Genomic DNA, 27,370 nt, shown 5'->3' with positions numbered 1-27,370 from the left:
TTTGAAATGAAAACCCCCAAACAATTTGTAATACTATTTTTAAAATTTTCTCCCATATTTTCCTTCATTCATATTCATGCATTTCACTGGTGGAATTTGGGTTTATTTATGCAAACATTTTGACTTTGCCAAAAAAAAAAAGAAAGAAGAAAATCCAAGAAGACTCCGATGCTGTCGAGCTAGCCTGTCCATGGATTGAGTGGACTTTGTGTGAACAGCATTGTTGATACTCCCGCTGTCTTTTTAATGCAGCCATACTGCCATCTGTTGAGACCAGAGGGGACTACAATGGTTTTTGCTCCCCTTTACATTTTCTGCACCATCTTGTTCAGTCAGTCTTTTGTCTGTTGTTCATATTTTATTTGTGAACTTCATGCTGTGTCCAGTACAAGCTGTGTTTGTGTGTGTGTTTAACTGGATGTTTTGGATGTGGACATGAGCAGCTTCTCTCTCTAGACCAGCAGCTTCATGTTGCTGGGTCACAAGCAGATGATTTGTCTTTGACATTCACACTGTCTCCTGCAGAATAGACACTTCACACTGCAGCCCTATCCTTCATATCATACACACACTCTGTCACACACAGAGAGACATACTTAACTTCACCACTACTGACAGTTACGCTTTAATGCCACTCTGTGTTGACATAATTTCTTTGTGCCCAGGTTAAGTTAGTGCTTCCATTACCAGCCAGACTGAGAGACATAGCTTCAAACAGAGGAAAAATATGAAAAGACAGAAGAGACGAGGTGGTCACAGCTAGGAAGGGAGAAAGAACGGGGGTTTGAGGGTTGCAGTTTCAGCATCATTCAATCAGACAACATGCCCCTCAGCTGAAACAGCGAGACCCTCCCCGATTCTCTCGAATTAGGGAGATTAGCAGGAAAGCGCATAATGCAGGATGATGGAATTTGTCATAATTTGCATTGTCCTGGAAAGATTCGGTTTGATAGAGCGATGCATGGAGGGGCTTGTCATGTCCCACGGGCAGGTCATAGAGGAAGCTTGGCAGAAATGATTTTTGCGATATGTGCGTCAGTCGTAAAAGCCTCACAACCAATTTGTCAAAAAATGTGAGGTCGGGACAGTTGAAGGCAGCAGGGGCATTTTGCCTAACGCAATGAAAAAACATGCCCCTCCATCACTCTTCATCCACAGCCAAGCTCTGGTGTGGCACAACAACAGACAATTTTATTACATCAGTGTTGAGTATTTGTTGTTATATTTGATCCCATTTCCTCATTATTGCAACAGTAAATATACGCAAGAACAAAACACAAAAACATACCAAATTGTATCAAAAGTAGTTGTATTTTGTGGTGAAAAAAATCTTTTTTTATGATGATGGAAAGATTTATTTATGTATTCGTTTATTCATGCCTGTTGGCATTCAGATGTGTCTCCCTGAGCATCCAGCAGTCAGGCTCCCCTGACCTTGGTTATAGCACTGAGCGGCAGCTCCTGACCACCATAAAGTTGACCAGAGCTGACATGACAGTGTTACTCTTCCGCACGCTTCAGTGTCTATGGAGTGGGCATGTCGTGGGCAGACGTACAGGCACAACAGAAAAATCCACATAGAGAAGGTGGGGGTTGGGGAAAGGTCAGTGTCCCTTAGCTCAGACTGACCACACGTTGCCTCAACAATGGCTCATTATAGTTGTGTAATTTTTAGTGTACTATTTGTCGTTGTAACAACCTTGCGTTTTAAGCATATGCTTATGGTTCGTTTTCTGAATAAATGCGCAGTTTTAAACCTGAGAGAATGCATTCAGAAGTGCCCTATACTTGCCTTTCTTTGTGCACTTCATACGGCTATTTATGTCGCCGTTTAAGTAACACTGATTTTGTGTGACAGTTGAGCATACAGGGGTTAGGCTCAAACTGGAGCACAAACAGGAAGAAAAAAATAGAGATAGTGGGGGTAAAAAAGAGGATGGAATAAAAAAGGCAAATATCTCCCTCCCCCTTCCCATGAAGCCTTAAATGAGAAGTCTAACATGGGGAGAGATTCTGCGGAGGGAAGAACGGTCGTGGTTCTCCTGAAAGGTTTGTATTTGTAGAAATGAGGTGTCAGAAGAGGCAGGATTTCCTCAGGGCGCAGCACAACATGAGCCCATCTCTTATCATTTCCCACTCCCAGACGTGATCTGCTTTGAATGCACTAATGCTGAAAGAGCCCCACAGACTTGAAGCCAGTTCAAGATGAAATCACAGCACACATCCCTGACAAACTGCCATCCACCACACAAGGATTAAACAGTCGTTGCATATCAAATCCCTGCCAAAAAAGCTGAAATAATATATGCACTTAAATACATTCAACAAAACTTCAACCTCAGTTTTTTGATCCTGACATTTTGAACTATTCTGAGCTATTTGCCAACCCTAAAATATTCAAGAAGAGAAGAAAATTACTAAAGTGAAAAAAGTGTCTGGACAGAAATTTGGAAATTTGTCACATATATTAGGAATGTTCCATCAGGGATTAAAAGTGAATGTCCTATTTAAAGTAAATTCAGATCAAATTAAGTTTAGAATGGAGCATACAATGTCAATGTAGCATTCTTGGTTTGAATCTATTTCAATTCACATCATACTCCTTTAAGAGTTTGCCTATATTAGCTATAAACTATTTTATAAAGGCAACAACTTTCAAAAATTATCTTTAAAAAAAATGTTAGCTCTCAGTAGTAACGCCTGGCTCTCTGAGGATGCTCATTTCTCTTACTTCATGGTGAGGCTTTAAACAACACTCACAACATGTAACATTTCCACGGAAGGACAGATCACAAATATTAATTACATTTTTCACTTAATTGTGTAGCTGATACTATGCTGCCATTACCCTTTTAGCTTGGCTACATGTGTCCTTGCATGAGGGAAAAGTTACACCATATTAATCTAACCTATTTTACACATTTTGTATTATCATTTTCCTGGTTAAATTATGCATGAGGTCTCAATGGGGAGAAATGTGACCATTAGCATATCTGATAGGAGCGATGGAGCAGTTTTCCACCTCTCTCTGTCCTTGGAACCAGGCAGAAAAACCTGACTGTTCGTCAATACCAGGTCATTTTATCCAGGCCAGCCCGGTTCATCCATACCATTCCAAAGCTCTGCTAATGACACTCGGAGACGTCCTCAACACGATGGGGGCCCAGAGGGCTCCAACACCAATGTGAATATAGTCTAGCACTGTCTGGTCATCTCGGGGAGCTCTTTGACAAAAAAGTGCAATTAGAAACACCTTAGACACACCAGCCTGAAACGAGACACCGTTAAGGGTTAGGAGCGGATACAGCCAGGCGCTCCCTGAGTACATCTACATGTACGTTACCGTCTGCAGCTCACAGGGATGGAGAGAGAGAATGGTGACCTTTTGACATGTCATTAGGTTTATTAGAAATGTGATGGTGTTTTAGACATGAAATAAACGTTGATAAAGTGGGAACAAAAGAAGGTACTTAGTTAATACTAAGAAGGAAATAGTGCCTTGTGGTCTGTTTTTGATTGATTGATTTTTTTAATATATTAAAATACAGTAGACAAATACACATACAGTACTAAAATGCATCACAATATTGCAGTACAGTCACGTAACTCTTTTTCCATTGCAGTCCTGAAGTCTTCCCAAATAAAGAATGACATACATTTGCTACTAATATCCCATTTTTACACTAATACACAATAAAAAAACACACAAACATCAATGTCTTAAAGTCATCAAAGACAATAAAAATGCTCAAATTCAGAAACCAGACCAGAAACAACTACCAGCTTACTCCACATCCACATCTTTAGTGGTTTTTTAAACTATACAGAAAATAGGATGATTTTTTACTGTTAGGGCTGGTCGACCTTTCAATATCATTGTTATATTGCCTCTACAATGTGACCATAGTTACAAAAGTATCAGTGATAATGTTTGCAGTTCTTTTTTAAAATTAATTCTTAATTTTATTGTGTAGATTAAAAACAAACATATGACCAGCTGACTAAATGGAATAAACGTGAGTTTAACATTTTAATCTTCTTGAATTTTTTTGAATATCATAAAATATTACAGGATCAAGAACAAATTTAATTTTTTTAAAAATTTTGTTTAAAAAATGACTAATAAATCTACCCTCTTCTTCTTCTATATCAAAAATTAGATACATCTTTGATATTTATAGTGATAGAAAGTTTGATCATATTGCACACCCATAGCTACTGTATGTTCTTTTCAGTTGGACAAACCAATCTAAGAATTAGGGGGGGAAATGCTCATGAATGCAGAAACAAAAAACAAAAATTTCTGCAAAATTTAACAAGCTATGACAGGAAATACCAGAAATTATTAGGAAGCAGTACAACCGAAACAAACTGTAGTATTGATTCACCCTTTTCTCTGTGGGCCATTTAGACTGCGCAGGCTAGCGTTTGAAAATACTTACCTTGTTATAGAAAGTTTAATGTCATATACAATTGTTTGACCCTTATGAATATTAAAGGATCCCATCTCTGGCCTATTAAAAATGCATGTGGCATTGTGGTTGTTGATCACGTTTAGAACGCCCATGCAAATTGGACTGTCTTCCCTGTCAAGGCCTAAGATGAATAATGTAGTTGTGTTGTATATTCAGGGACACACCATTGACAGTCAATTAACAAGTTTGATTGGTGTGTGAACTCATTCTTTTGAACTGTTAATTTTATGTAAATAGTATTCGCTCTCCCTTCTCCACTGTCCCCCCCCCCCCATCCAGGTTCACCACAGAAAGCTGTGCCCCCACCGCCACAAACCCCCAAATCCCCAATTCCACCTCCCACTAAGAGTAACCAGAGCGGGATCCTTAATAATTGATCATCACACACCTGCTTGGTGGAAGCTATGGGAGTCTGCCTTTAACAGTCAAGGGGCCCCATGCTAGCCCCTTTTGATATTCAAATCGACAAATGGTAGCCGGCCTTTATGAATTCAAAGTGGAGCGAGCTCTTTTCATGGGGACGAGCTTGTTAAGAGATTCTGGCCACCCGTCCAACCTGATGGAGCCCTTCTTTGTAGGAGTGGATATGATGGCATTTGATGGCTCATAAATGGAATGCCAATGACAATTTGTTGTTGATGTGTGGGAATCTGGCTTTTATGTTAGGCAGACATAGTAATGCAGGGGCTCGGGCAGATTGTGCTCGCAGGTAAATGATCCGGTGATTGATCCAACTGGTTGAAAGCAGCGAGGGCCTTATCGCCTCCCTTTCTTCCCCCTCACTCACTCACACCCCTCTTCCCGTCTTCCCTCCATCTCTTGTCTCCCGCACTGTCCCGGTAATTTGGAGCAGCAGAGATGGAAGCTGAAGATTCATCAAAGTTGACAAGTGAACCCAGGAGCTGGGGATCATGGCAAACCCATCTGATTATGGAAATAGCCATGAGCACGTTTGCCCTCTAGCTAAACAGTTGTTTGGCTAGCTCTTGTACTGCTAGTATCACATTGCAGTAAGGGGAAAATATTCAGTTTTCCTCCTTTGAACATGCTGTGTCATGACCCATCAGTGTAGGCCTTATCAAATGAATCAAGTAAAGAAAACAAAAGGTTTGTTTGAAAAGAGTGGGCGAGGAAGTTTACTAGCCAATGTACTAGCCAATCATAGAGAGAGTAGGAGGACTTATGCCTTTGCTATCTTAGGAAATGCAAATTTGTGTCCGGTTTGGCTGTACTAAACTTGAGTCACTCTTTTTTGGTTTTCCATCAGCAAAAAGTTGTGCATAGTGCCCAACACTTTTTTTTTGTGGGAAAATTTGGTCAATGTTCCAAGTGAGTGGAGCCAGTACTAGAAAGCAGAATCAAAAAACAGCCAGTGTCCATAGTGACTGCATTTTTTTTCATTCACTCAACATAGATTTAAAAATAAAATGGCATTCCACAAAACTGGGTTGCACATTACACAAGTGGTTTTCATCTGGTTTTTTTTTTGTTGTTTTTTGTCAAGGATCCCTAAACTGATATATTTTAGGTCACAGATGTGATACGATTTTGCTTCAGGAACCTCCATCTGAAAGAATTTGGTTGTACAACATGAATAATGCTGTTGTCAACTACAGTTGAGCAGATAACCATAGAGCAAGTGAACCCTGTGATCAGAATAGTTACTATCAAAATTTCTACACCCTGTTTAGGAGGGTCATCTCCAGCTGTACTGACACAACTGCTAACAAGGATAGCAAGCATGCTACAGAGCAGCTAGCAAAAGTGTTGACTTTATAACTGTACGCGGGGCATTAACGAAAACTGAACACAAGTGGTCAGCTGGAGATGGATGACAGGCACAGGTATGAACAGTGACTCTCCACTTTTGTTTGGATCACTGAAATGCATGCTCATACCAGGTCTAAACAGGGTCCTACTTACTTTAAGCTTACTTCTATAGTGAATTAAATAGTGAAAGTGAACTGTCCCTCACTGGGTACCTGCAGGAACTCCCTCAAGGACCACTGGGGGTCCCCTGAACCCTGGTTAAGTACCACTGCACTACACCATTGAATTGATGTGCAGATGTTCCTCTGCCAGTTGATTGCCGATAAGTTCATGGATTGAGCAAGTCTCTCTCTCACAGCGGTTTCATTTGGCTAAAATATGACAGCTCTGAATCAGCTGAGAATCCAGCCTACATCGAGGATGTACTATCTGCAGAGGAAAACAAAATACAGAAATGGACCTAGTACCAAACTGAGTTAAGTTGGGTTAAGATGAGTCAAGTCGAGCTGTACCATGCAGTGGACATACGGTATAAGTCTTAAGTAATACCTGTGGGCCCCTATAACCTTGGTAATCTCACAGTAAAAGATGACACCTCTGGCTGTGTCTTTGCTAATCAGTGAGGGACCTTGTATCAATTGATTTAGGCCTTTTTCATCCTCCCCGGAGATGTGCATGTGCTCCAGGGTCCCTGCACAGGCCAGCAATTATCAACATGTCATCAACAGCTATTTGCATTGACCAGCAGCTCGTGTCCAGCTCTAATGCCATCCAACCTCAGACACTGGTGAGCTGCAAGGTCCCTAAAGACCTGACCTCCTTAATGTCACTTCTCATCCCTATTCATCTCTCTGCATTAAACAGATAGATTTTTCACAGGTTTCATTATGCAAGAAGCTTAACTCTAACAAAGGTATTTAACTGAGAATTGAGCTTATTATCACATGGATAATTATGCTTATAAATAACACGTGTGCAACGCAGATGCATTGGCACATTTTCACAGAATACCTGCTTGTAAAATGAGTTGTTGGTGATAAGCTGCTGAAAAATTGAACTTGTTAATTAATGCAGCGCTATTCAAACATACACTTATAATTAATGTTAATTTGATTATAGCACCTCATTGATAATTATTGTACTTTTAAAAATAAATAGTAATCTGAAGTTCGACTACTTGTTTCTTGCATCTAGTTGTCTGCTTTAATAGATATATTCAAGTTCATAGCTGTCCAAATTAATGTTCTTATTTTTTAAACTTTTTTTTATACACTTTTGCTAGAAAACCAAATGTTTAGAGTCACTGCTTGGATTATATACATATTTATATACATATAAATGTTACCAAGTAGATGTTTTTGATTGACATTTCATGACTGTTCAGAAACTGGAGTGTAAGGTGGCAAGACCCAAACAAAACTATAGACATTACTTGTTTTGATGATGTAGCAACCTGGACGTCACCCATGTGTTAGTGGACTTCCATTTTTAGGCTTCTACTTATTTTGCTTTTTACCATCATGGATTTTTCAAGCCAGAACTGAGCAGAGGTAACCATGTTTGGGTGGATTTAACTGCCTTTGTTAACATTCACCCCCCCGTAGAGTTGTCATGAAGGGGAAGTTAACTATAGAGACCAAAACCAGTTTTTGAACCAGGCTGTAAACATGTTTATTTCTGCAGTTAAGTCTGTGGGTATTGACTCACTTTTGGAGCCAGCCTCAGGTGGCCATTCAAGGAACTGCATTTTTGGCACTTCAGCCTTGGCATTATTTTCAGCACCAGAGGCTGCTGCTTTAGCCACACTATCAGCGTAGCACTAGCGATGGTAACATTGGTCTGTGGGTCGTTGATCAATTTTTTTGGTTAAGACTGAAATGCCTCAACAACTTTTGGATGGACTGCCATGAAATGTTGTAGAGACATTTATGGTCCCTGGATGATGAATCTGAATGGCCCTGGTGATCTCCAAGCTTTTCACGTAGCACCACTATGACGATCACATTTGTAGTTTTGTGTTAAATGTCTTGACGACGATTTGAGCGATTGACATGACTTTTTTTTTCAGACCTTCATGTTTCCCTTCGGATGAATTCTAATAACTTTGCCAATCCCTTAAACTTTTTGTTGCCCCATAGTCAAATTCAAATTTTAATTTGTCCAATACTTTGGTATATGACCAAATTCCTTCAAAACTAATAATGTTTCTGTTAGCCTCAGCTGTACTATGTGCTTTGTAGCAAATGTTAGCATTCTAATACACTAAACTAAAATGGTGGGTATTAGTTTAGCTGAAAGCTATTAATCTTGGTTTTACCATAATAAAGCTAATAATTGCTGTGTTTTCTTATATGCTCTTTTCTCCAGGTGGATGAGTCTGTTTTCTGTGCAGGCCAAATTGCTTTGGTGCCGTGCACCATGCAGCTGGTAAAGGCTGGCACCAGGACGCAGGCCCATTTGTCCTTCAGCTATGTGAAGAAGGTTCTGGAGGCTGTGATCAGCAGCTTGACTTTAGCTCATGTTGTCCAGGCCCACTGCTACACCACAAGACACCAGGACATCCCCATCATCAGGGCCGCGTGGGAGGGCATGCTGAGGGCTGCAGAGGAAGAGAAGGTCAGTCTCTGTGGAGGGAGCCTTCTGTTTATGAAATATATACCGGTGGTTAAGAAGAAGAGCAGTGACTGGCTGTTTTATTATAGATGCAGAGGAAATATTGATCAAACTTATAATATGACACTACTCCCGCATAGAATGAAAACATATTTAATGGATTAAAAGATATCCATGTGTCGATAAATAAGTAAAAGAAGAGAAACTTGATATGGTATCCAAGTTTTTCAGGGAGGGCCTTTCCAGAATTGTGTTTTATAGTTGTGAAATAAGGGAAAGTTCCTCGCCCCTCTCTGCCCCCTTGAGACGCAAGCCGCTGCGACTGATATTTACCAGTGAGCGCGCTCATGAAAAGTTGATGATGTGGGAAACGCTGGTGTCTTTGATAATGTGGAGCTTGGCACAGAAGCAGATGTCTTCCTTAGAGCTTCCCTAATCCTTTGCCCCCACACACCATTTTGGAGCTCCGTTCAACTCTCAGAGCAGCTTATCCCCCTCTCCACCCCTCTTTCCTGCCACCTCCCTCCATCCTTCCCTCCATTCCACCGCCCCGGCTTACAACCCCTGCTCCGTACGTCTAACAGGGGCACCAGTCTCCCCTGGCAGCCCTTCTCCTCCCACAGTAATCTGTCTAGCCAAGGGAATAGGGCCTACGGGAGCAAAGCAGGAGCCCACCTCCAACATGTGGCTCCATTCAGCGATGAGTGGGGTTAAAGACGAGAGAGAGGATGTCAACTTTGCTTCAATTCCACCAAAGTATAGCAATATTAAGTTCTAAATGTGCTATTTAAGGCCAGAAATCAAGCTTTCAAAATTATATAATTTCTGAATTCGACTGTGGTTCAGCTTATCTCAAGAGCTGGCGTCTACTTGTGAATTTATTTGACTTTTTTGTAACTCACAGTGACATAGAAATCGTGAAAGCTTTGACAGTATACCATTAATTTAACATGCAGAGTAGGTTGCTCAGATAACAAGGCTAACCAAGGGCAAAGCTTTGGGAGGTCACAAGACTAGGCTCATGTCACAGGTCAGCGAAGATGGACAACACCGTCCATCTGTTGTGCTTCCATGTCAGAACAATCAAAAATATCCATTCAGATGACCCAGGATTGCCACCAGGGGACCATGTTTTATTTTCAACCAATTCTCAGGTTAAGCAGCTCTAATTGACAGCTCCATCTGTAAACAGGTGAGTTCTCCCCTTAGAGCCAGCTTAGGCGGCGGGTTACTAACCTGACCTCTTTCTTTGCCTGTGAGGCAGATCATCTCGGGGTGACCTCCCAGCTTGGCCCTCACACTTTCCCCTCTCTTCTGCTTCAAGTGCAAATGTATAAAGTGCAGCAGAAGAAAGATAGCTTTGGTGAGGGAGGGGCTTCTGTTTCATCCTAAACTAGGTGAAATGCTCTCTCCCTGGGGTGGGGATTATACAAAGCACTGCTGCTCATTTGAACTGACTGTAATTAGAATGTTTAACTCAGGTCAAACACCGATAGCACAACTCCCACAGACAGCAGGAATGCCTCCAACAGTTGATATTAGCAAAAGGAGTTTAAATTTTTTTTTTTAACCAGGTAGCTCCATAGGTTTGGAACCTAATTTGTACAGACTTTTTCATTTTCTTTGTCACTAATATTTTTGATTGTATTTAAAGGATTAAAATAAATTAATTAAGAATCAGGGCATCCTGTTTGTACGCAATAGACCATTCTCATCATTACTGTTTTGTATATATATTTTAAAAACAAAATAAGATATAATAACAATACAATATGTTAATGTAGAGACAGATACCATTCAAAACATAAAATTATGCTAGGAAATAATGTAATTTATCAAATATTGCCCGTTCTTTTTTTTTATAAAGATGATTAAAAAAAACAACAAAAAAATATTAAAACCAACGAGGGGAAACATTTGATTGACAGATTGCATTTTGTTTTTGATCAATAACAAGGTTAGATTATCAATACTGGAGATGTAATCAGTTACATCGCCTGTTCTTTTTTAATTTTCTTTTTAAGAATGTACACACTAAATTGCATTCTTTATTTCCCCCCAAATGTATCTAATCACAACATGTAATATGTGATTAAGTAGTGAATGCTGATTGAAATCCAGCTGTCAAATGTAGGATTATATCAGTTTACACCGATATATACAAAAATAGAAATGGTATACTTGTCAGTGTATTTCCAGACAGCAGACCCGTGAAGTGAAATGATCGAAACAACCAGTGCCTCCCGTATCTGTGAAGCCACAGGGCCATGTTGTTGTTGTGCGTTGATAATTTCTCTAATCAGGTGGATGAAGAAGCTTGCAGGGTTAATTGGGAGCATACTGGAGTCGCTACAAGTGTGAAATTGTATTTACGGTGCATTAAACCACAAAGAGCCTGTGTGTGAGAGAGTGTGTGCAAAGGGTTTGATGAACAGGGAGATGTTGATGCGATAAGTCAATAAATGTTAAACAGACGTCCCTTTGTGTAGCAATAATCGGCTCTGAAGATATGTCAAAAAGACAAAAATAATTACGAAGCAGGATTAATTTTTCTTCAGTTATTAAGGATAAAAAACTTTTATATCACATCAATATTTTAATAGAAATCATAAGTTTGTTGAAATTTTAACTTATGATAAATTGAAATTAATAGCACTGAATTTGCAGTGTGGGGAGTTTTCTCTCTGCATACCACAGTTAAACCCTTTTTACATTATTTCTCTCCTGCTTACTTAGGACTTTTGAAGTAACTGTAGCCCCTAGCATGGTTTTATAATGGCCTCATACCCTTAAACTTTCCCTCACCCAACTGACATGGCCCTGTGTGTTTCATTTACACAAACAGTCTGATGAGCCTCAGAGTGGAGTCTTAAGAAAAGAGAGTGAATGGAGGGAGTGAATTGGGGAGGAATATTATAGCAGACTGACAGCACTACAGTAAGTGCTGAGACATGGAGCCACATGCTGAAGGCATCCCGCTGGGCAGGAAATGTAGGGGAACTGGCTAAGCAGCGCAGTCCCATCAGCTCCCCGCTGTTCTCCGCCTTTACACCACTTCCTTATTACCGTGTTTACCGTTCGGCTTTCACGCCTCTTGGCCCTCCAACCCACTGCACGCTCCAGGCGCACGGACGCAAGTTACAGGGAGGAAAGTGGGGAGAAAGAAAACAAACATAAGGAGAGGCAGGTCACACCCCATCAGTGCGGAGAGCTGAGCGCAGCAGATCCAGACTTCATGCGTTTACCTGCTGCCTACAGAGCGAGGGAGCGCTGGGGGAATGGCTGCAAGCCCTGAAACTGAAGTGGGATGAAGTAATGAGATGGATTGTGTTAAGTGGCTGGTGTTGAGCAGAGCAGAGCCCTCAGTACACACATACATACACACACACACACACAAACACACTTTCTGCCACCCGCCTGCCCTCCCAACTTGCCAATCCGGCACTCAGCTCCACCATATATCAAAGTTTGTGTTTTATTGGATTAATTTAATAAACGATCGCTGGTCAGGTAGGGATGTCAGCCAGCATTCCCTCCTCTCACTTCGCTGCCAAGGTAATGGAGGTCTGACCAGTCTAGTCTGAAACATACACACACGTGCACAACACGTGCACATATAGAAACATGCATACACAATATTAAAGTTTTAGTACATTCAGTTTCACACAGGGTTTCTGTGGATCCTTAAAATTCCTTTTATCTTCCATTGGTATTAAAATGTCTTATATCAGTCTTCCAGTGGTTGTAAAATGCTAAGACATTGGAATTAGATTATGTGGATTTTTTTTTAATGTTGTTATAAATCTAAAAAAAAATCTTACATTTATTTTAAAAACAAACACTATAAACACTGAATTGCTCTCATATTAATGTCAAACAGATCAGGAAAGTGGAACCAATAACATTCATATTTTATTTCTGGTCAGGATGCTCAGAGCGGTAAGCTATCTGTCATTCACTGGACCCTGGACGATATTTGGAAATGCAAATTTATTGAAAATTATCTATTTCACCAATATTTTGCTGCATGACTAAAACCTTTACAAGGCAATGTATAGAGTCTCGAGGAATCCCACATGCAGAGTGAGAAAACCGAATATCGCCTAGAATTTCCCCAAAAAGTCAAAACCCTAACCCTAACCCTAAATAAGTAATTTCATTTTTTTCCCCTTTACTTTAAAAAATAAGTTAAATACCATTCTTATTGGCATTAAAGGTCCACAGTGTCAGATTTACAGAGATTTAGTGGCATCTAGCGGTAAGGATTGCAGATTGCAATTAAATGAAACTTCTCTAGGTTAGAATTTCTTCAATGTTCATTGTTCAGGAGGTTTTTATGGGAGACAAATTAACTGCAGAGGTCTCTTCCTTTCCAAAACAAATTGGCCTTATGATGGTAAAACCACAGAATAAATCAGTTTTATGTTATAAATCATTCATTCTCCAACACTCTTCAGCTGGTCAGAGATAGGTCGCCAGCCAGCTCAAAACTTGCTTATGTGTGTTTGCATTTTATCTCTGATAACTTAAGATCCAGATGTTCAGGAGGTTTTCAGTGGTAGCCGAATTGTCCGCAGAAGTTTCCTCTTCTCCAAAACAAACACACCTGGAGATTTCAACTGGTAAAAACACTGAATAAACATTTTCACATTTTAAAAACTGGGTTTTTCCAACACTGCTTGACAGGGAGGGGCTGTAAACCGACGTGAAAATGCAAATCTGCAAATCCGTTCTGGGCTACTGTGGAAACATGATGATGCAACTTGATGATCTATGTAGATGAGCACCCACTCCCTATGTAGATATAAACGGCTCATTCTAAAATAACAAAAACACATTTTCAGGTGATTGTACACAAAGGAAAACATACTTATTACATTATATTATATTACTGTCGATATAATCCCCCTAAATTCTACACACATGACCTTTAAGAAAGTCTTAAAAAGTCTTCCATGTAACTTGCCTTAAACTGTAGTAACCCTGTCCACTGAACCACTGAACAAGTTTCCAATCTACTGCAACATTTCATGTACATTAATAAAGAAACAAATAGGGACTGATGTAACCTTGTCCGACAGCTCTGACAAAAAGTCAGCAACTATGCTGTGACAGTAAAGTCCTGCCAGAGGCTGGTGCTGCTGCAGTGCTGAAGTCCCCCTGATCTCCTCGTGGACGCTCGGTTGGGTATAGTACCTCAGCACTCAAGGCCTGCAGGGTGGCCTTTAAGCCTGGCTGAGCAGGACCCCCTGTCCTGTCACTTCTCTCCCCAGTTCCCACTCTCTGTTCCATGTTCAATCACTATTGACAAGTGCAGGAGCAGTTCCCTCGAGGAGAATACCTAGCTTGTGCCAGAAGTGCTAATATAACATTTATCAAAGCATCGGACACGTATGTGTGCTGTCACTTTGTCTGACATGCTAAGAGGTCCACGCTGACACGGCTATTGTTCTCTGCTCTTGTGATTGTTATTGTTGATCACTGCTAGCTCGGCTCTCTTCAAAAATCAGCAGAGTGAAGAAATCTTAACCCCTGCTCACATACTCAGGACACTCGCTTTTATCATGTTTTTCCAAGCCAAGGGGTTAGCTGTTGATACACAATTAAGCGTTTGCTAAAGTTTAATCTGAAGGTAAGTGCTGCTTCAGTGAATCGGGCTGATTGGGTCATGACGGGTTCGTCTGTTGTGGGGACAAAGAGGCCGCCGTCTGCTCTTGTCAATGATTTCTCTCGTTTTTTGTGAGTGAATATCAAAATAAAATGTAAGTAACCTGTTATTATTCTGCACTTACGAAGTGGGGTGTAAGTGGATGAAAATTGATCCAGCAAATTGAAAAGGGGGTTAAGTGTTTTTGCCCTATCGACTCTGACTGAAATGACGGTTATATAAAACACTCATTTCTCTCCCATTAGCAGATGAAGCCACAGCCAAGTATTATTAGAGGGCCACATTGTAGCACTGCTCCAAGACATTTTGTTCCTGCTAATGGCCCTCAGTCCAGAGAAGAAAAAAATAAAGAGATTTTGGTTCTATAGATAAAATTGAGACAGTTTTCCCGCTAAATGTGTGTGATGAAACTGCCATAACATGTTGTGAGTGATCTTCTTAGAAAGGTGAGAAGTCATCTTGGATAGGACCTGTCATGTTAGCAAATGCAGCTCAAAGTGAATGCATTTTGTGTGCGGTGGCTGCAGGCTGTATAGTTCTTTCTGAAATGTTTGTACACACCGTCATTACCGAGGGTCACCTCACAATCTCATGTTAATTGATAGCCTGTCAGTCTGTCAGGTGAAAATCCTGTCTTAGTACTGTGTGGTAGAATTTCATGATGCGCTTTAGAATAATGTTTAATGTTGATGGAGCAGTGTTTGTGGTCACAAAGCATAGAGTGTATCCCAGCAGGAGGGCCATACATTTGATTGCAGTGTGTGGCACAACACAGTATATAATTTTCCAGCCATTTAAATTGCATTTGTTTGCATTGCAGGACTTGTTGTGGGAGCCGGAGATCAAACCTGCACCATTATTGGTCGCCGTGGTACCTGCCTTACCCAAAGGCGCAGCTGTTGAACTTCATGTAACTGCAATTGAGGATGATCCCACCAAGAGGACCTTCTGTCACGTGACTACAAAGTTGGCATGTGGATCCATAGAGTGCTACACTGTAATGTCTGCTGACATGTGTAGTGCCTCGCTATCGCTTTCCCTGGCTGTGCCTGGCAATAACCTGGAGGTCGCTGGTGTGAAGGATGTAACAGACGCAGTTGTTGCTACATTCAAGGAAGCCATGAAGAAGGTGGCTGCTGAGCTCATGCCACTGTGTGCCAGGGTGTTCTACAAGTGCAACCACTCACTGGCGCAGCAGATTGTTAAAGGTATGTCACTGGTCATGCATCTCAATCATGACACTACACATAAGCTTTAAAATTGATTTTATATTTACACTCAAAGGTCCAGTGTGTAGAATTGTTTGTGTAGAGGCATTTATTGACAGAAATGGTTTATAAAATTCATTACTAGTTATAAGCTATAATCTAGCTTAAACCTGAAGAAAGAATTGTGCTTTGTTCCCCTATATCTACATAATGTGTGGGTTCCCACAGTGTCTGCAGTGATGTTCTACAGTAGCCCAGAACGGACAAACCAAACTGTCTGTCGTCCACTGTAGTGTCCTACATGCAATCTGCAACCCCTTCTACTAAATGCCACAAAATCGTCCACTGTGGGCCTTAAAATATATACCTCGCCCCGTTAAATGACTATTAATATGTCAATTACTAATCCCTTGTTACTCCAAATTTATGAAGAGAATTTTGTTCTTCTCGCAAGCCTCAACGGTGAGCGAAGAATCCAAAAATGTAGAAAGATCATCAAGTCATGGGCGTCTGTGTTTAACATCAGCGAAGCTTTATCTAAACATCCTTTTTACACACTTGCACACAAATTGTGCAGAATAATCATTTAAGTCTCATTTATGCAGTCACATGCTTAGCACTTCCCAAACAGACAGCCCTCACTGACGGAGAACTGTATAGAAAGTGAAACTTTAGGATGCTCTCTTCAAAAAGCCAGACTTCATTGAGAAAAACTGTATTTTCACTGAACACTGGAGCTGGTGGTCTCCTGCTGCCTCCATCCGTAGTTTGTTTGATTTATTGTGTGACTCTGGTGAATCCCAACTAACCCTTTAAAACACCAAAGTCACACAATAGCACAAACAAACTAACTGATCGAGGCAGTAGCAGACCAGCAGCTCCCATGTTTGGTAAGGTAAAATTACAATTTTTGTCATTGCAATCTGGGCTTAAAGAGAGCATAGATTAAGTGACACTGCATTCAGGTTGTCTGTTCAGGAAGTACTGAGCATATGGCTGGATAGATGAGACTTTGTACTGCACAAGTTGTGCAAGAGTTTTTAGATGGATTTTTTGATATAGTTTTGCTGTTGGTAAACTCGCACCCCATGACCCCATCAAAATTTTTCTCAGCTCTTGGATTCTTTGTTTAGTGGAGGCATGCGAGAAAAATGTTTTCTTTAAAAATTCAACATGACACAAGGTGAGTAACTGATAAACAAATGGTCATTTGGGATGTGAAGCTTCCCTGTAAGAGGATTTATCCTAAATAAGATGTTCTGTCGAAGGCAGCATTGTTCTTGCAAGTTAAGCTCCACATCATTGTATTAGTGGAAACAAAGTGACAGCCCATCTCTCTCTGCACTCTCTTTTCAAAAAAAGTTTGAGCTGACATTGGTTAAGTAAACTCCATAAGATATTCTAGGCAGCAGTCTCTCCAGAGGGCCTCCACTTCTTCCTGTGTTTAATTATTGTAAGCCATTTGTTGTGTCTGCACTGTGTACAGTAACCCAAGCAGCTGGCACAGTCTTTTGTCATCATTACACTTTTATACGCCACCATCTCCTGCTCCCTGGATTCTAGGTTCTCATCACGGCAAATGTGGAACGGTATTTGTTTTATCCTGAGATATGTTCTCTCGGAGGGAAAAAGGGCGACGAGCACATCGATCACACTGGCTCAGTTGTCAAGTCATCGCTGAAGCAGTCAATTAACATTTTTGAATCTGTGCCAAACCAGCCATCTTACTGTCATTTTTAGCTTTGACATAACTCATCTTCTTGAGGACATGAAATTATGGTTACCAGTGATGAATGGGAAAAAGGTTGATCCGTTTCAAGTACGTGTTGATATGCATGACAGACGAACAGTGTTATTTGTTTTGCTACCTAATTATATAATTGTTTTTCCAGCATTGTTTCATGATATATAATTCTTGTCATTTATTTCTTCTGTCATCATTCACATTAGAAGAGTGAGAGGATTTAGCAGTGAGGAGGACTCTTATTAAAATATCTAATTTATAAATAGATGTAGGTATGGTAATAAAGGCTAAATGTACATAATTTAATATAATGTAAATTGTATATTTATTATGCGCTATTATTATGAAAGCTTCTCTGTAGAAAGTATGTTCGTTTCTCTTTATAAAAACCATTAACTGTGTTACTAGGTCATTGGTTTAGTGGAGCAAATCCACCTCAATCTTCACCCTTGAAATGTATGTTTCTTTGATTATGGTCTGCACTGACTGCTCCCCTAAAACCATTTACTGACTCATCATGGAGCTGGAATCTGTTACCTTACCCCGCACGCACAGCCAAGCCCTAGAAGCACACCCATGGGCGTTTTTATGGGTCACAGCCTATGCTCATCGGGTGATGAATCCAAAAAGTCAAAGGAGGAAAAGTAACACCTCTGGCGCTAGCAGTCACAGCCTCGCAACTGCTGCTGTCAGCGACGAGCAGACAGACAACAACACTGGAGCAAAATGTGACTGCAGCCCCCCGCCCCCTCCCCCTTGGGTTACTTGCGTTAGGATTCACAGCTGATAGACATGACATATGCTCCAAATGAAACCTTTAAACATCTTGTCTCAACTTGTTACTTACGATAGAAAGATTCTCTCAAAGATAGGCCCCCACAACTCATATTAAAACCATTACTTTTAAAGAAAGATTTAAATAAGGTCTTGTGATTAAAGAAACCCATTATTTAATGTCAGAATCATATAGGAGTTAATATCTTTGCCTCTAGATACTCAAAACATAAAACACAAGTCTAACTCCCAATACTTACAAATTCAATAAATGATTTTGATCAGTTTAAGGCAGCTGAAACAAACTGTGAAGACAACATGGACCTTGTATCTTGCTGATCGCCCATGGTACAGGGTTGCATGCCGTCATTTTCAGAGCAAAAAAGAACAGGCTTGAGTGTTTAGAGTCTGTCGCAATTGATGGAATCATAAAAAATACCTGTTTTTTGAAGTGAGTCCTTGTCGAGCACGCACAAAGACTGTCATTAATGGACTGCTTTGCTCCACCTTTTAGTAGCCGATCAATGGTACCTTAACAGAGTGGCAATGAAAAAATGGTACAAAATGCAATGGTTCTATTGGTACCATCCACAACTTTCGACAACAGAAATGCAAAAATAAATGTTTAATATGTAAGCTGAACTAAACCGGACCCCTTGGTGAAAACAAGATTTATGTTCTCATCTTGTTCTGTTTGGTGCTTGCATTCTAGTGTGTCTAGTTAGGGTTTTTAAAAAATGTTTGCTTTAACAGCTGCCTTCTGTGGCTGAAAACTATGCCCCAAGAACCAAAACAGTAAGGTTATGGGTCGGGAGAAACCGAAACAACGAATTAAAAGATGCCATTAAGCCCTGTGAAGTTGAGGGAAACTGCAGAGTCAGGTATTATCACTACGAGCAACCCCTTTCACATACAAGCATACCTGTGATTTGTTTGTGATGTAAACTTATTGACAATAACTGCTTTAAGAAAAACCAGGAAGTGTCTTGTTTCTCTGTTACTCCCCTGCACACATACAGCTGCTTGTCCTCTTTGTTCGCTCTTCTTGGACTAAATGTACAATTTTCATGAGCCAACACTTGCTAATTACCACCTCGTTTACCGGTTAATTTGACCAGTTTGGAAATCAGTGTAGCACAACTAAAAACCACTGGCTCTGGGCCTTGGTCACTGCTTAAAAGCCCCTTAAGCCCAGCAGGCATCAACGATTCCACACAGAAACCCCCTTTTTCTCTCCTTTCACCACTGCCTTCACTTAACCCCCTCCTTCCATTCACTTAGCCTTACAATATTTATATATTAATCAGTTTGAACAAAAATGGCTGCTGATGTTTAGCATAAAAGGGTGTTGTGGGCATTAGTAATGATTTGGTTTTGAAAACACAGAGATTTAACAGCAGCCTTTTGAGCTCCCTGTGTGTTCGCCGTGAAGCAGAATAATGGCTGGTCCTCTTGGGTAGATGGTTTAGTTCCATCCCATTGCTAATGTGATGGCTTTTTGAATCTTACAGCCTCTGTCCACTAGGCCCCTCAATGAGGCTCCCTGTGTAGCCCAAAGGGGGGCTGAAAGACCAGGGGTCGGGGATTGGGTGTGTGATGTGCTCCCAGGATTTTGTGTGATTTTTACAGAAGCTTTTATTTAGATTGGAGCAAAGCAGTCTGTGTCATTGCTTGCTTTTCTCTCACAAAGACAAAAGAACACAAAATTGCCTGGTCACTCAAGTCACCTTCACCCCCCTCACGTCCCTCATTCATGCATAAGCAGGCTCGTCTGTGTACACACACTGAAAGAGACTCTCAAAGTGAGAATGCAATTATTGCCTCTCTGTTAATACAAAGATTAAAACCTCCTGACATAAAACAGTCTAAGTGCGCAAGGTGTGATGAAGAGTGTGTTTCTTCTCTTAATAAAACCATCCTCTGTCTGTGATCTGCCTCGCTCTTTCAGTTGTCAGCTAGCCATCTCCAGAGGATCCTGCTTCCCAGGGTGCACCACATGCTCTGATAACACATATTTAGGCTTTTAATGCCCTCCAAAAAAGCCCTGTATTCAGTGGGGGTATTTTAAGCTGTAGTGCATATTAGCTAATTAGGGTGTGTGGGCTCTTTGTAAGGATCTTTGGCATGCTGCGTGCGCTTCAAATGAAAGAGAATGAGGCTTATTAAATAGTGCTGAACTGCTCGTGTAACCTCTCTGTCCTGATTTCTCTCTCTGCAAGTTCACATAAATGTCACAAAGTGCTGCTGTAGTGCTAGAATTTATTGAAACACTTCCTCATACCTAAAAGACAGAGTAGGTCGTTTGCCAATAAAACCACAAATGATACATATGAATGCTGTGTCCTGTTGCAGTTTGGTAAGGTTTAGGCATCAAAGCTACCTGGTTAGGTTTTGGAAACAGAAGTACTTGGTTAGGTTTTTGAAAAGGACATTGTTTGGGTTGAAATAAGCATATTTGTTATGTAAATTAAGTTCCGTACATAAGTTAACTTACGTACATGTATGTGATGCAAATTAAGTACGTTAAGTGATTTTTAAAAAAGTCAACGTTGACCGCTCATTTAACAGTGGACACAAACAGTAGTCTCCTGGATGAATGTCCTGTGTTTGTTTGACCCATCCATTCACTCTGACCTCTTTCCTCTCAAGCCCCCAGGAACAGCACTGGACTTTGAATCCAGTCTGACATATTAGCTATTAGTGCCAAATTAGTCCCGGCTGTCCAATCAGTACTGTGCATCTGCAACTAATAAGTCCAATATGTCTGACCAGGAAGTTACTGACTTTTTCATCTTCGATTAATGTAATGAATATGAGCTTTAACATTAACATAGGTGTTTTTTTCTCCAACAAAGTACCTTATAAAAACAAGGTTCAATGGCAGAACACAGTGTAACTCACTGTATACATCTACTATAAGTGGAGTGGGAATGCTGCATCCGGTAGTACACAGCAAAAAATGTTCAACAGTGAAGATAATTTCTAATAGTTAATTTAGCAAACTTAATTTTCCAAACTGTAAACAAAAATAAAACCACCCTTTTCACAACTTTACTTCATCTATGGTAACATTATACGTCCTGTTTCTAGTAAAAGTTTATCTGTTTCTAGTCACGTCATGTACCTAATCAAAAAGTCTTAATCTAAAACATTTGGAATTATGCACATTGGTTTTTTTTTCTGGAGCTGATGATTTTAGTCTCATCTCTGTTGAGACTTGCACATGCCCAGTGCTGATCAGACAGGCAGGACAAATTGTGCACTGACAGCAGGCAACCTATTTTACGTTTTTGGGGGGAAGAGCGGTTTGAACACGTGTTTGTGTTTGTCTGCTGAGACTCAAGATAAGTGGTCAGGAAAAAAGATTGATTTGCAATAGTGATGGTACCAAAGTGACACAGCACATGTCCCTTGTTGTGTAATTCTATCAAGACCATAACAGATCACAGTGACCACACCCAAGTCCCATCCAGCATACTTTTAAATCGGACGGAATAAGCCAGGACAGTCAAGCATGAGACAGGAACACTTGTGACCAATTAGTGCACAGAGCGGAGGAGGGAATGGGCAACATCCCAGCGGGCCGCTGCTAAATAGACAGGCTGTCATCAAGACCAGGGTCTGAGACGCGCAATGAATTCTCACATGTCCACTGCCCATCTGTAGTCCGGCCACACACACACACACACACATTCACTAACAACATCTCTCAGCTCCTGTAAAACTGAGAGGTGGTCCCAACACAGCTTCCTAACATCGCAACACAACAGGAGCAGAGGATCCATTCCACTAGATCCCCCCAACAAGCTGCTCAATTGTCCAAAAGGGCGTGACAAGATTGCCCCCCTTCATTCTTTGTGTGTGTGTGTATGTGTTTGTGTGTATATGAGTGCGAGTTTGGGAGGGGTGGGTTAGAGTTCAGGCCTTGCTGACCATATGTTTGCACTGCAGGGAGTTGGATGGGGGGGCTACGATCTGCCAAGGATTTAAGAATGCCAATAATTTGTAAATAGGCCCGTGTTCCCTGGTGGAAGGGTTAAGTGCAGCCTCTGTCCTGGTACAGCCCCAGTGGGGAAACTATATGAGAACCTAATGGCAAACTCCAGCCTCATGAAACTAACACCTCCTTGTTTTTTCGCCCTCACCCCCTTTCCTCCCTCCCCACGTATACCTGGCAGGACTTGAAGAAACTTTGAAAAGCTCTCTTGGCGAGTCCAGTCCGTCTGTGTCCCTAGTTCCAGTCCTGGACTTGCCTGACTCCCAGATCCTCCACCTGTCCTGCTGGCTGAGTTTATAGAATCACAGCCAGAGTCAACAACCGGACTCCAGTCATCCACAGCACTGGAATTCAGCGGGGCTTTTCTGGAGGAGCCACTCTGACAGCCTGACACCTAATGAATTACAACAGGACATCAGTGAATGTGGAAAATAAAAACCTGCACAACTGCTCATTAATGTTGACTGTTCATCACTCCTGATTGTTGAAATGCAAAGCTTTGTCCGTCTCCAAGTCCTTTTAATGATGTGCAGCTCTGAGGATGTGTTATTCCACTTCACATCCCAGAACTTAGGCCAATAATTCACTGGAGTTGTATACTGTAGCACAGGAATACTCAACCTGCTTCCCTTGGGTGCCACTTTTGCAATATGAGAGGAGGCCAGGGGCCAGTCGTAGCAGCCCCAGTCATGTGTCTAGGATTTTAGGACATTTCTAGGATTTTAAAATGTTTCACCGATTTTAGAATGTTTCTTGGATTTTCAAACGTTTCATGGATTTTAGGATGTTTCATGGGTTTAAGGATGTTTGAAGGAAATGTCCTAAAATCTTATAGGGTGTTTCTTAGATTTTAGAACATTTCAGGGCATTTCTAGGATTTTAGGATATTTCTAGAGTTTTAGGATGCTTCTTGGATTTTTTGGAAGTTTCACAGATTTTAAGTCATTAGGATTTTAGGATGTTTCTGAGATTTTAGAACATTTCAGAAAATGTCGAGGATTTTAGGACATTAGGACACCCTGGAACCTTATATATAGTATAAGTACAGAAAAAATACCAGTGTGAATCCCTTTATTTTGATCATGGATAAGAAAATGTTTGGGGAGCGAACTGGCACCCTTTCGGGGTCCAGATTTGGCCCACAGGCCATATGTTGAGTATCACTGCTATAGCAGCTGTTTTTCCATCTCTGAGAAGACTCTTGTGGAACTTCTATAACCTAACGCTGCATACCAGAGGACTTGAGAGTCTACAAAAGGAGACACCGGCAGTGTCTCATTCCATGAGGCGATAAACTGTATCCCCTGATATCCCACTGTTTTGGTGGAATTTCTCTTGCCACGTTAGCTAACACCCCTCATAAAGGCCTCGCGCCACCGCTGACACCATCTGTTCAGTTGTAAACCTATAGATTTACTGTGTGACTGCTTTGTGGCAGTGTGTAATGTGTGCGCATGAGGTGACTCCCTCTCATGCTCCATGGGATTCAAGGTGTGTTATTATTGTGTAATAGGCAATCAGTGCTGAGCACCTGAAAAGATTAAGCCTCTTTATGTTTTCTATTGATTCTAAAGCAACCTGGTTAATAGGAGAGGGACACTACAACACACAGCTGCAGGGCAGGTGTGTGTTTGTGTGTGTGTGTGTGCATGTGTCGGCGCTGTCGATGGACATTGTGACGATGTGGGAAGAAAATAACACTATTAACCATTGCTCCTGGAACATTTCTTTTCTCAAAGATCATGAACCGTATTGATGATCTGAGCTGGAATGCGTCTTCACTGCTGCTATTCTCTTCATCGCACTTGTGATGGCGGGAGAATGGAGTGGGCTATTGATCTTCACCCACCGCAAAGTTGTTTTGATTGTTGTTATCAAAAATTGAACAATAGAGGCAGCCAATAGAGCCTGAAGATTTCTTTATTGAGGGTTGAAAAACACAAACAAGCAATTATTTATGAGAGCGAGCAAGCCAATGCCCTGTAAATATACAGCGTGTGTTAATGTTGGCCTGTTTGGTTTTCAAGGGTCACATCAGAAGTTTTTGAATGATGCCGCTGCCAGATGAGCACTAGGTTATGAATATTTTTGTGATGAAGTACTTTTATTATGTACTTAGGTGTAAACCTCAGTCAAGAAAACACCTGTACATTTCATTCACACATATTTAAATATATTTTTTTCAGCAAATGCAGCTGTTAAAGAGACAGATTTAGCTGTGACACAAATAGCTGAAGAGGACGTTTTTCTAAAAATGTTTTCGTTGTCAATTTTCATGTTTTCTTAAAGGTATTAACATAAATGTAATGTTATATAATAAGTATGTTTTCTTTAATGTATAATCACCTGAAAATAAGAACTGATGTGTTTTCGTTAACTTAGAACAGTGGTTCCAAACCAGGGGGTACCAACCCCAACTTTAAAAAAAAAAAAGAAAAAAGTTTAAATTACAATTTAAGATATCATCCTGCTTTAGAGATTGATGCAGGTAAAACAACCAAAAAGAAAAGGGAACAATGGTCAAGCATCAGAGAAGAAAACAGTTTTCTTCAAAAATAAAGCCTACTAGTACACATGTATGATTGTTAGAAATTAAAAAAACACAGTACAGACAGAGAATAACGAAAGATGTCCTAAAAATATTAGAAAAACTTGTTTCTAATTAAAAAATCCCAGAAAAAAAATTCTAATCAAAATTCACCGTTTTACACAAACTTTCTGCAGCTATTGCATTCACTATTTGGCGCAATTGTGCAGATTATCAGTTGTCCTATACTGTTATTGTTGTGCATTAATTCTAATATGAAATATCTATTGAAAAAACAAAAAAAAAACAACAAAACAAACAACAAACGGGACCCTTGAGGAAAAAGGTTTGGAACCACTGTCTTAGAATGAGCTGTTTATATCTATAACGGGAGCGGATCCTCGTCTACGGAGATCGCCATGTTGCACCTGCATGTTTCTACTGTAGCCCAGAACAGACAAACCGAAAACTGGCTCTTGATAGGGTCAATCATGTATCTGCATTGAACACAAAGTTGTCCATGACAAGCAGTAAACACATGGAACTGGTTTACTCATTGCCTTATCTATTGAAATAACCGGGTTTGTTTGTTTTAGAGAGGAGATGTGTGTGGATAATTCGGCTCACTGAAAAAACATCCTGAACAATGAAGACTACCTAATTTTAATCTGGGGAAGTTTCAGCTCATTTAAATCTGCAAACCTAACAAAAGCAAAGCAGGGTGTTGCCAAAAACACTGTGCAGAGCAAACACGCACGTTCAGCAGTCTATAAACAATGGCTTACAAGCATGATTGAGAGGTGTCATAAACAGGAGACATAAATGAAGAAACGACACACACCAGTTCATGGAAATATATTTCAGTTATATATAGGCATTAGATTTAACTTTATTGTAAAAAAATGTTTGTTTTTTTTTTCTTTTTTAAAAATCCACATTTGCAAGACTTTCTGTGCTGGGTTTTGAATCCATGTGCTTTTTTCCTCAGTGGAAAAATCATTAAATTTCAAGGACTTCATATGTCACTGAACACAAAAATACAAGACTCAACATTGCAGTAAACACAGAGGAGCTCTGCCACTAAAATTCAGCGCACGACAACCACTTGTCGATCACACTGTAAACATTACAGTCTGTCTTTCAGCGGGCATGTTTTCATGCAGGCACAGGCAAAGCCACAAGCATATCATCACACCCTCATCATAGCCGACGTGATGGCCTATGGCAGACACATTTCTTTGTGTCTTTACCGCTGTGTTTTCTCACGAAATGAAAAAAGACAGGGTGACATTTAGTTTTCTCATGTGTTTTGTCAAATGTACATTTTATACTAAGCTGACCTGCAACCGCTCTGCAAACAAACTGGCTGTTGTGGCTAACATTGTCCTTTGTGTGCAGTGTACCAGCCTGCGGCTCTTGTCATTGTGGCCTTGCACATGGACTTTAACTGTGTGTTTCTTCCTCCAGGCTAACCAGGCTGATGTGTGTGACTCTCTTTCCCCAAAGCGGTGTGGGCTACAGTAGGGGAGCCGGCTCTGCAGCGGCCTCGCTGCACAAGACGCCTCCTGACATTGTGGTCTGTTTGCCTCAGTGACTGTGGTTTTGTTTGTTTGCATATTTGAATCCTTTTTTGTTTCATAATGTATTGTTTTCTTCCCCGCTGACGTATTGTGAAAGCATGTCTCCGTGGTCACAGCACTGACTAAATGAAACTTGTTCTCTCTGCTGAACTGGCAAGCCATCACGTGCTATTAAGTGGTGTCTGCTGCTCTCTTGTGGTCATCATAAACAGTGCAATTTACATACAAGTTATTAGTTCCATTAGTACAGTATTTCCACTTATAACCTTAGTGCCACAAGATATAAAATAAGACATAAAGCAGTAGAACTACACATATTTTATATTTTTTAACCTATAATATATTATTGATATATTTGGTTCAATGCTCAGTGTTCTGTATTAAGTCACATATTTCCTGAATTCTTTTTAAAACTATTCTTAAGATTGCTCGTTTTTTTCCCCTCAATTTTAGATGAATGGAAGTCTGTGCACCTTTATTTTTCACATTTTTATGGCCTTTATTTACCTCACTATAACATAAATTTAATTTCCAAATTTTTGGGTAATCACTTAAAAAAATGATCATTTGTTGCATCCTCCCAAAACATTTTTTAGGTAACAACCAACATCTAAAACTGTAGCATTTATTTTTGTTCGCAGACTGATCGATTTCTCCTCTACCTGACAGGTCAAATTATTTGCAACATGAAATCCTGTTTGGACTGTGCAGTGCCCATAATTAGATGGATGTCTCCTGTTTGTTTCATGCCATCCACTACAGGTATATCAGATGTCCAGAAAATATCAACAACCACTGAGGCAAAAAATATAGAAACAGAATAACATCCTACAGGGCTTGAAAACCCGTGTTTACTCTCCCTGGGTCGTGCTAGACTAAACTAGGTTCACAGACCAAACATCAGACCAAAGCCTACATCTAGACACAACACAAAATGGAATCATATTGCCATCTCTTGTTTACCCCTGAAAAGTAACAGTGTTATATTTTTTTCAAACCTGCCATAACACTGAG

The 27,370-nt window shown here is 40.5% G+C and overlaps 1 protein-coding gene across 1 annotated transcript in view; it reads left to right on the top strand.

Annotated features, from left to right (window-relative positions):
• dph6 (diphthamine biosynthesis 6) overlaps nt 1–25,325 on the top strand; it is a 71,987-nt gene extending 46,662 nt beyond the window's left edge. Inside the window, exons 13-15 of the mRNA XM_042501344.2 lie at nt 8,613–8,861; nt 15,347–15,734; nt 22,431–25,325. Of these exons, the coding sequence (XP_042357278.2) occupies nt 8,613–8,861; nt 15,347–15,734; nt 22,431–22,549 (756 nt within the window). The 3' untranslated portion in view covers nt 22,550–25,325. The remainder of the gene's footprint in view (nt 1–8,612; nt 8,862–15,346; nt 15,735–22,430) is intronic.
• The last annotated feature ends 2,045 nt before the right edge of the window (nt 25,326–27,370 follow it).

Source organism: Plectropomus leopardus, chromosome 14 (assembly GCF_026936395.1).
Source record: "Plectropomus leopardus strain MGB_pleo_1.0 chromosome 14, ASM2693639v1, whole genome shotgun sequence".
Taxonomy (NCBI): domain Eukaryota; kingdom Metazoa; phylum Chordata; class Actinopteri; order Perciformes; family Serranidae; genus Plectropomus; species Plectropomus leopardus.
This window is presented reverse-complemented; position numbering and strand designations above follow the sequence as displayed.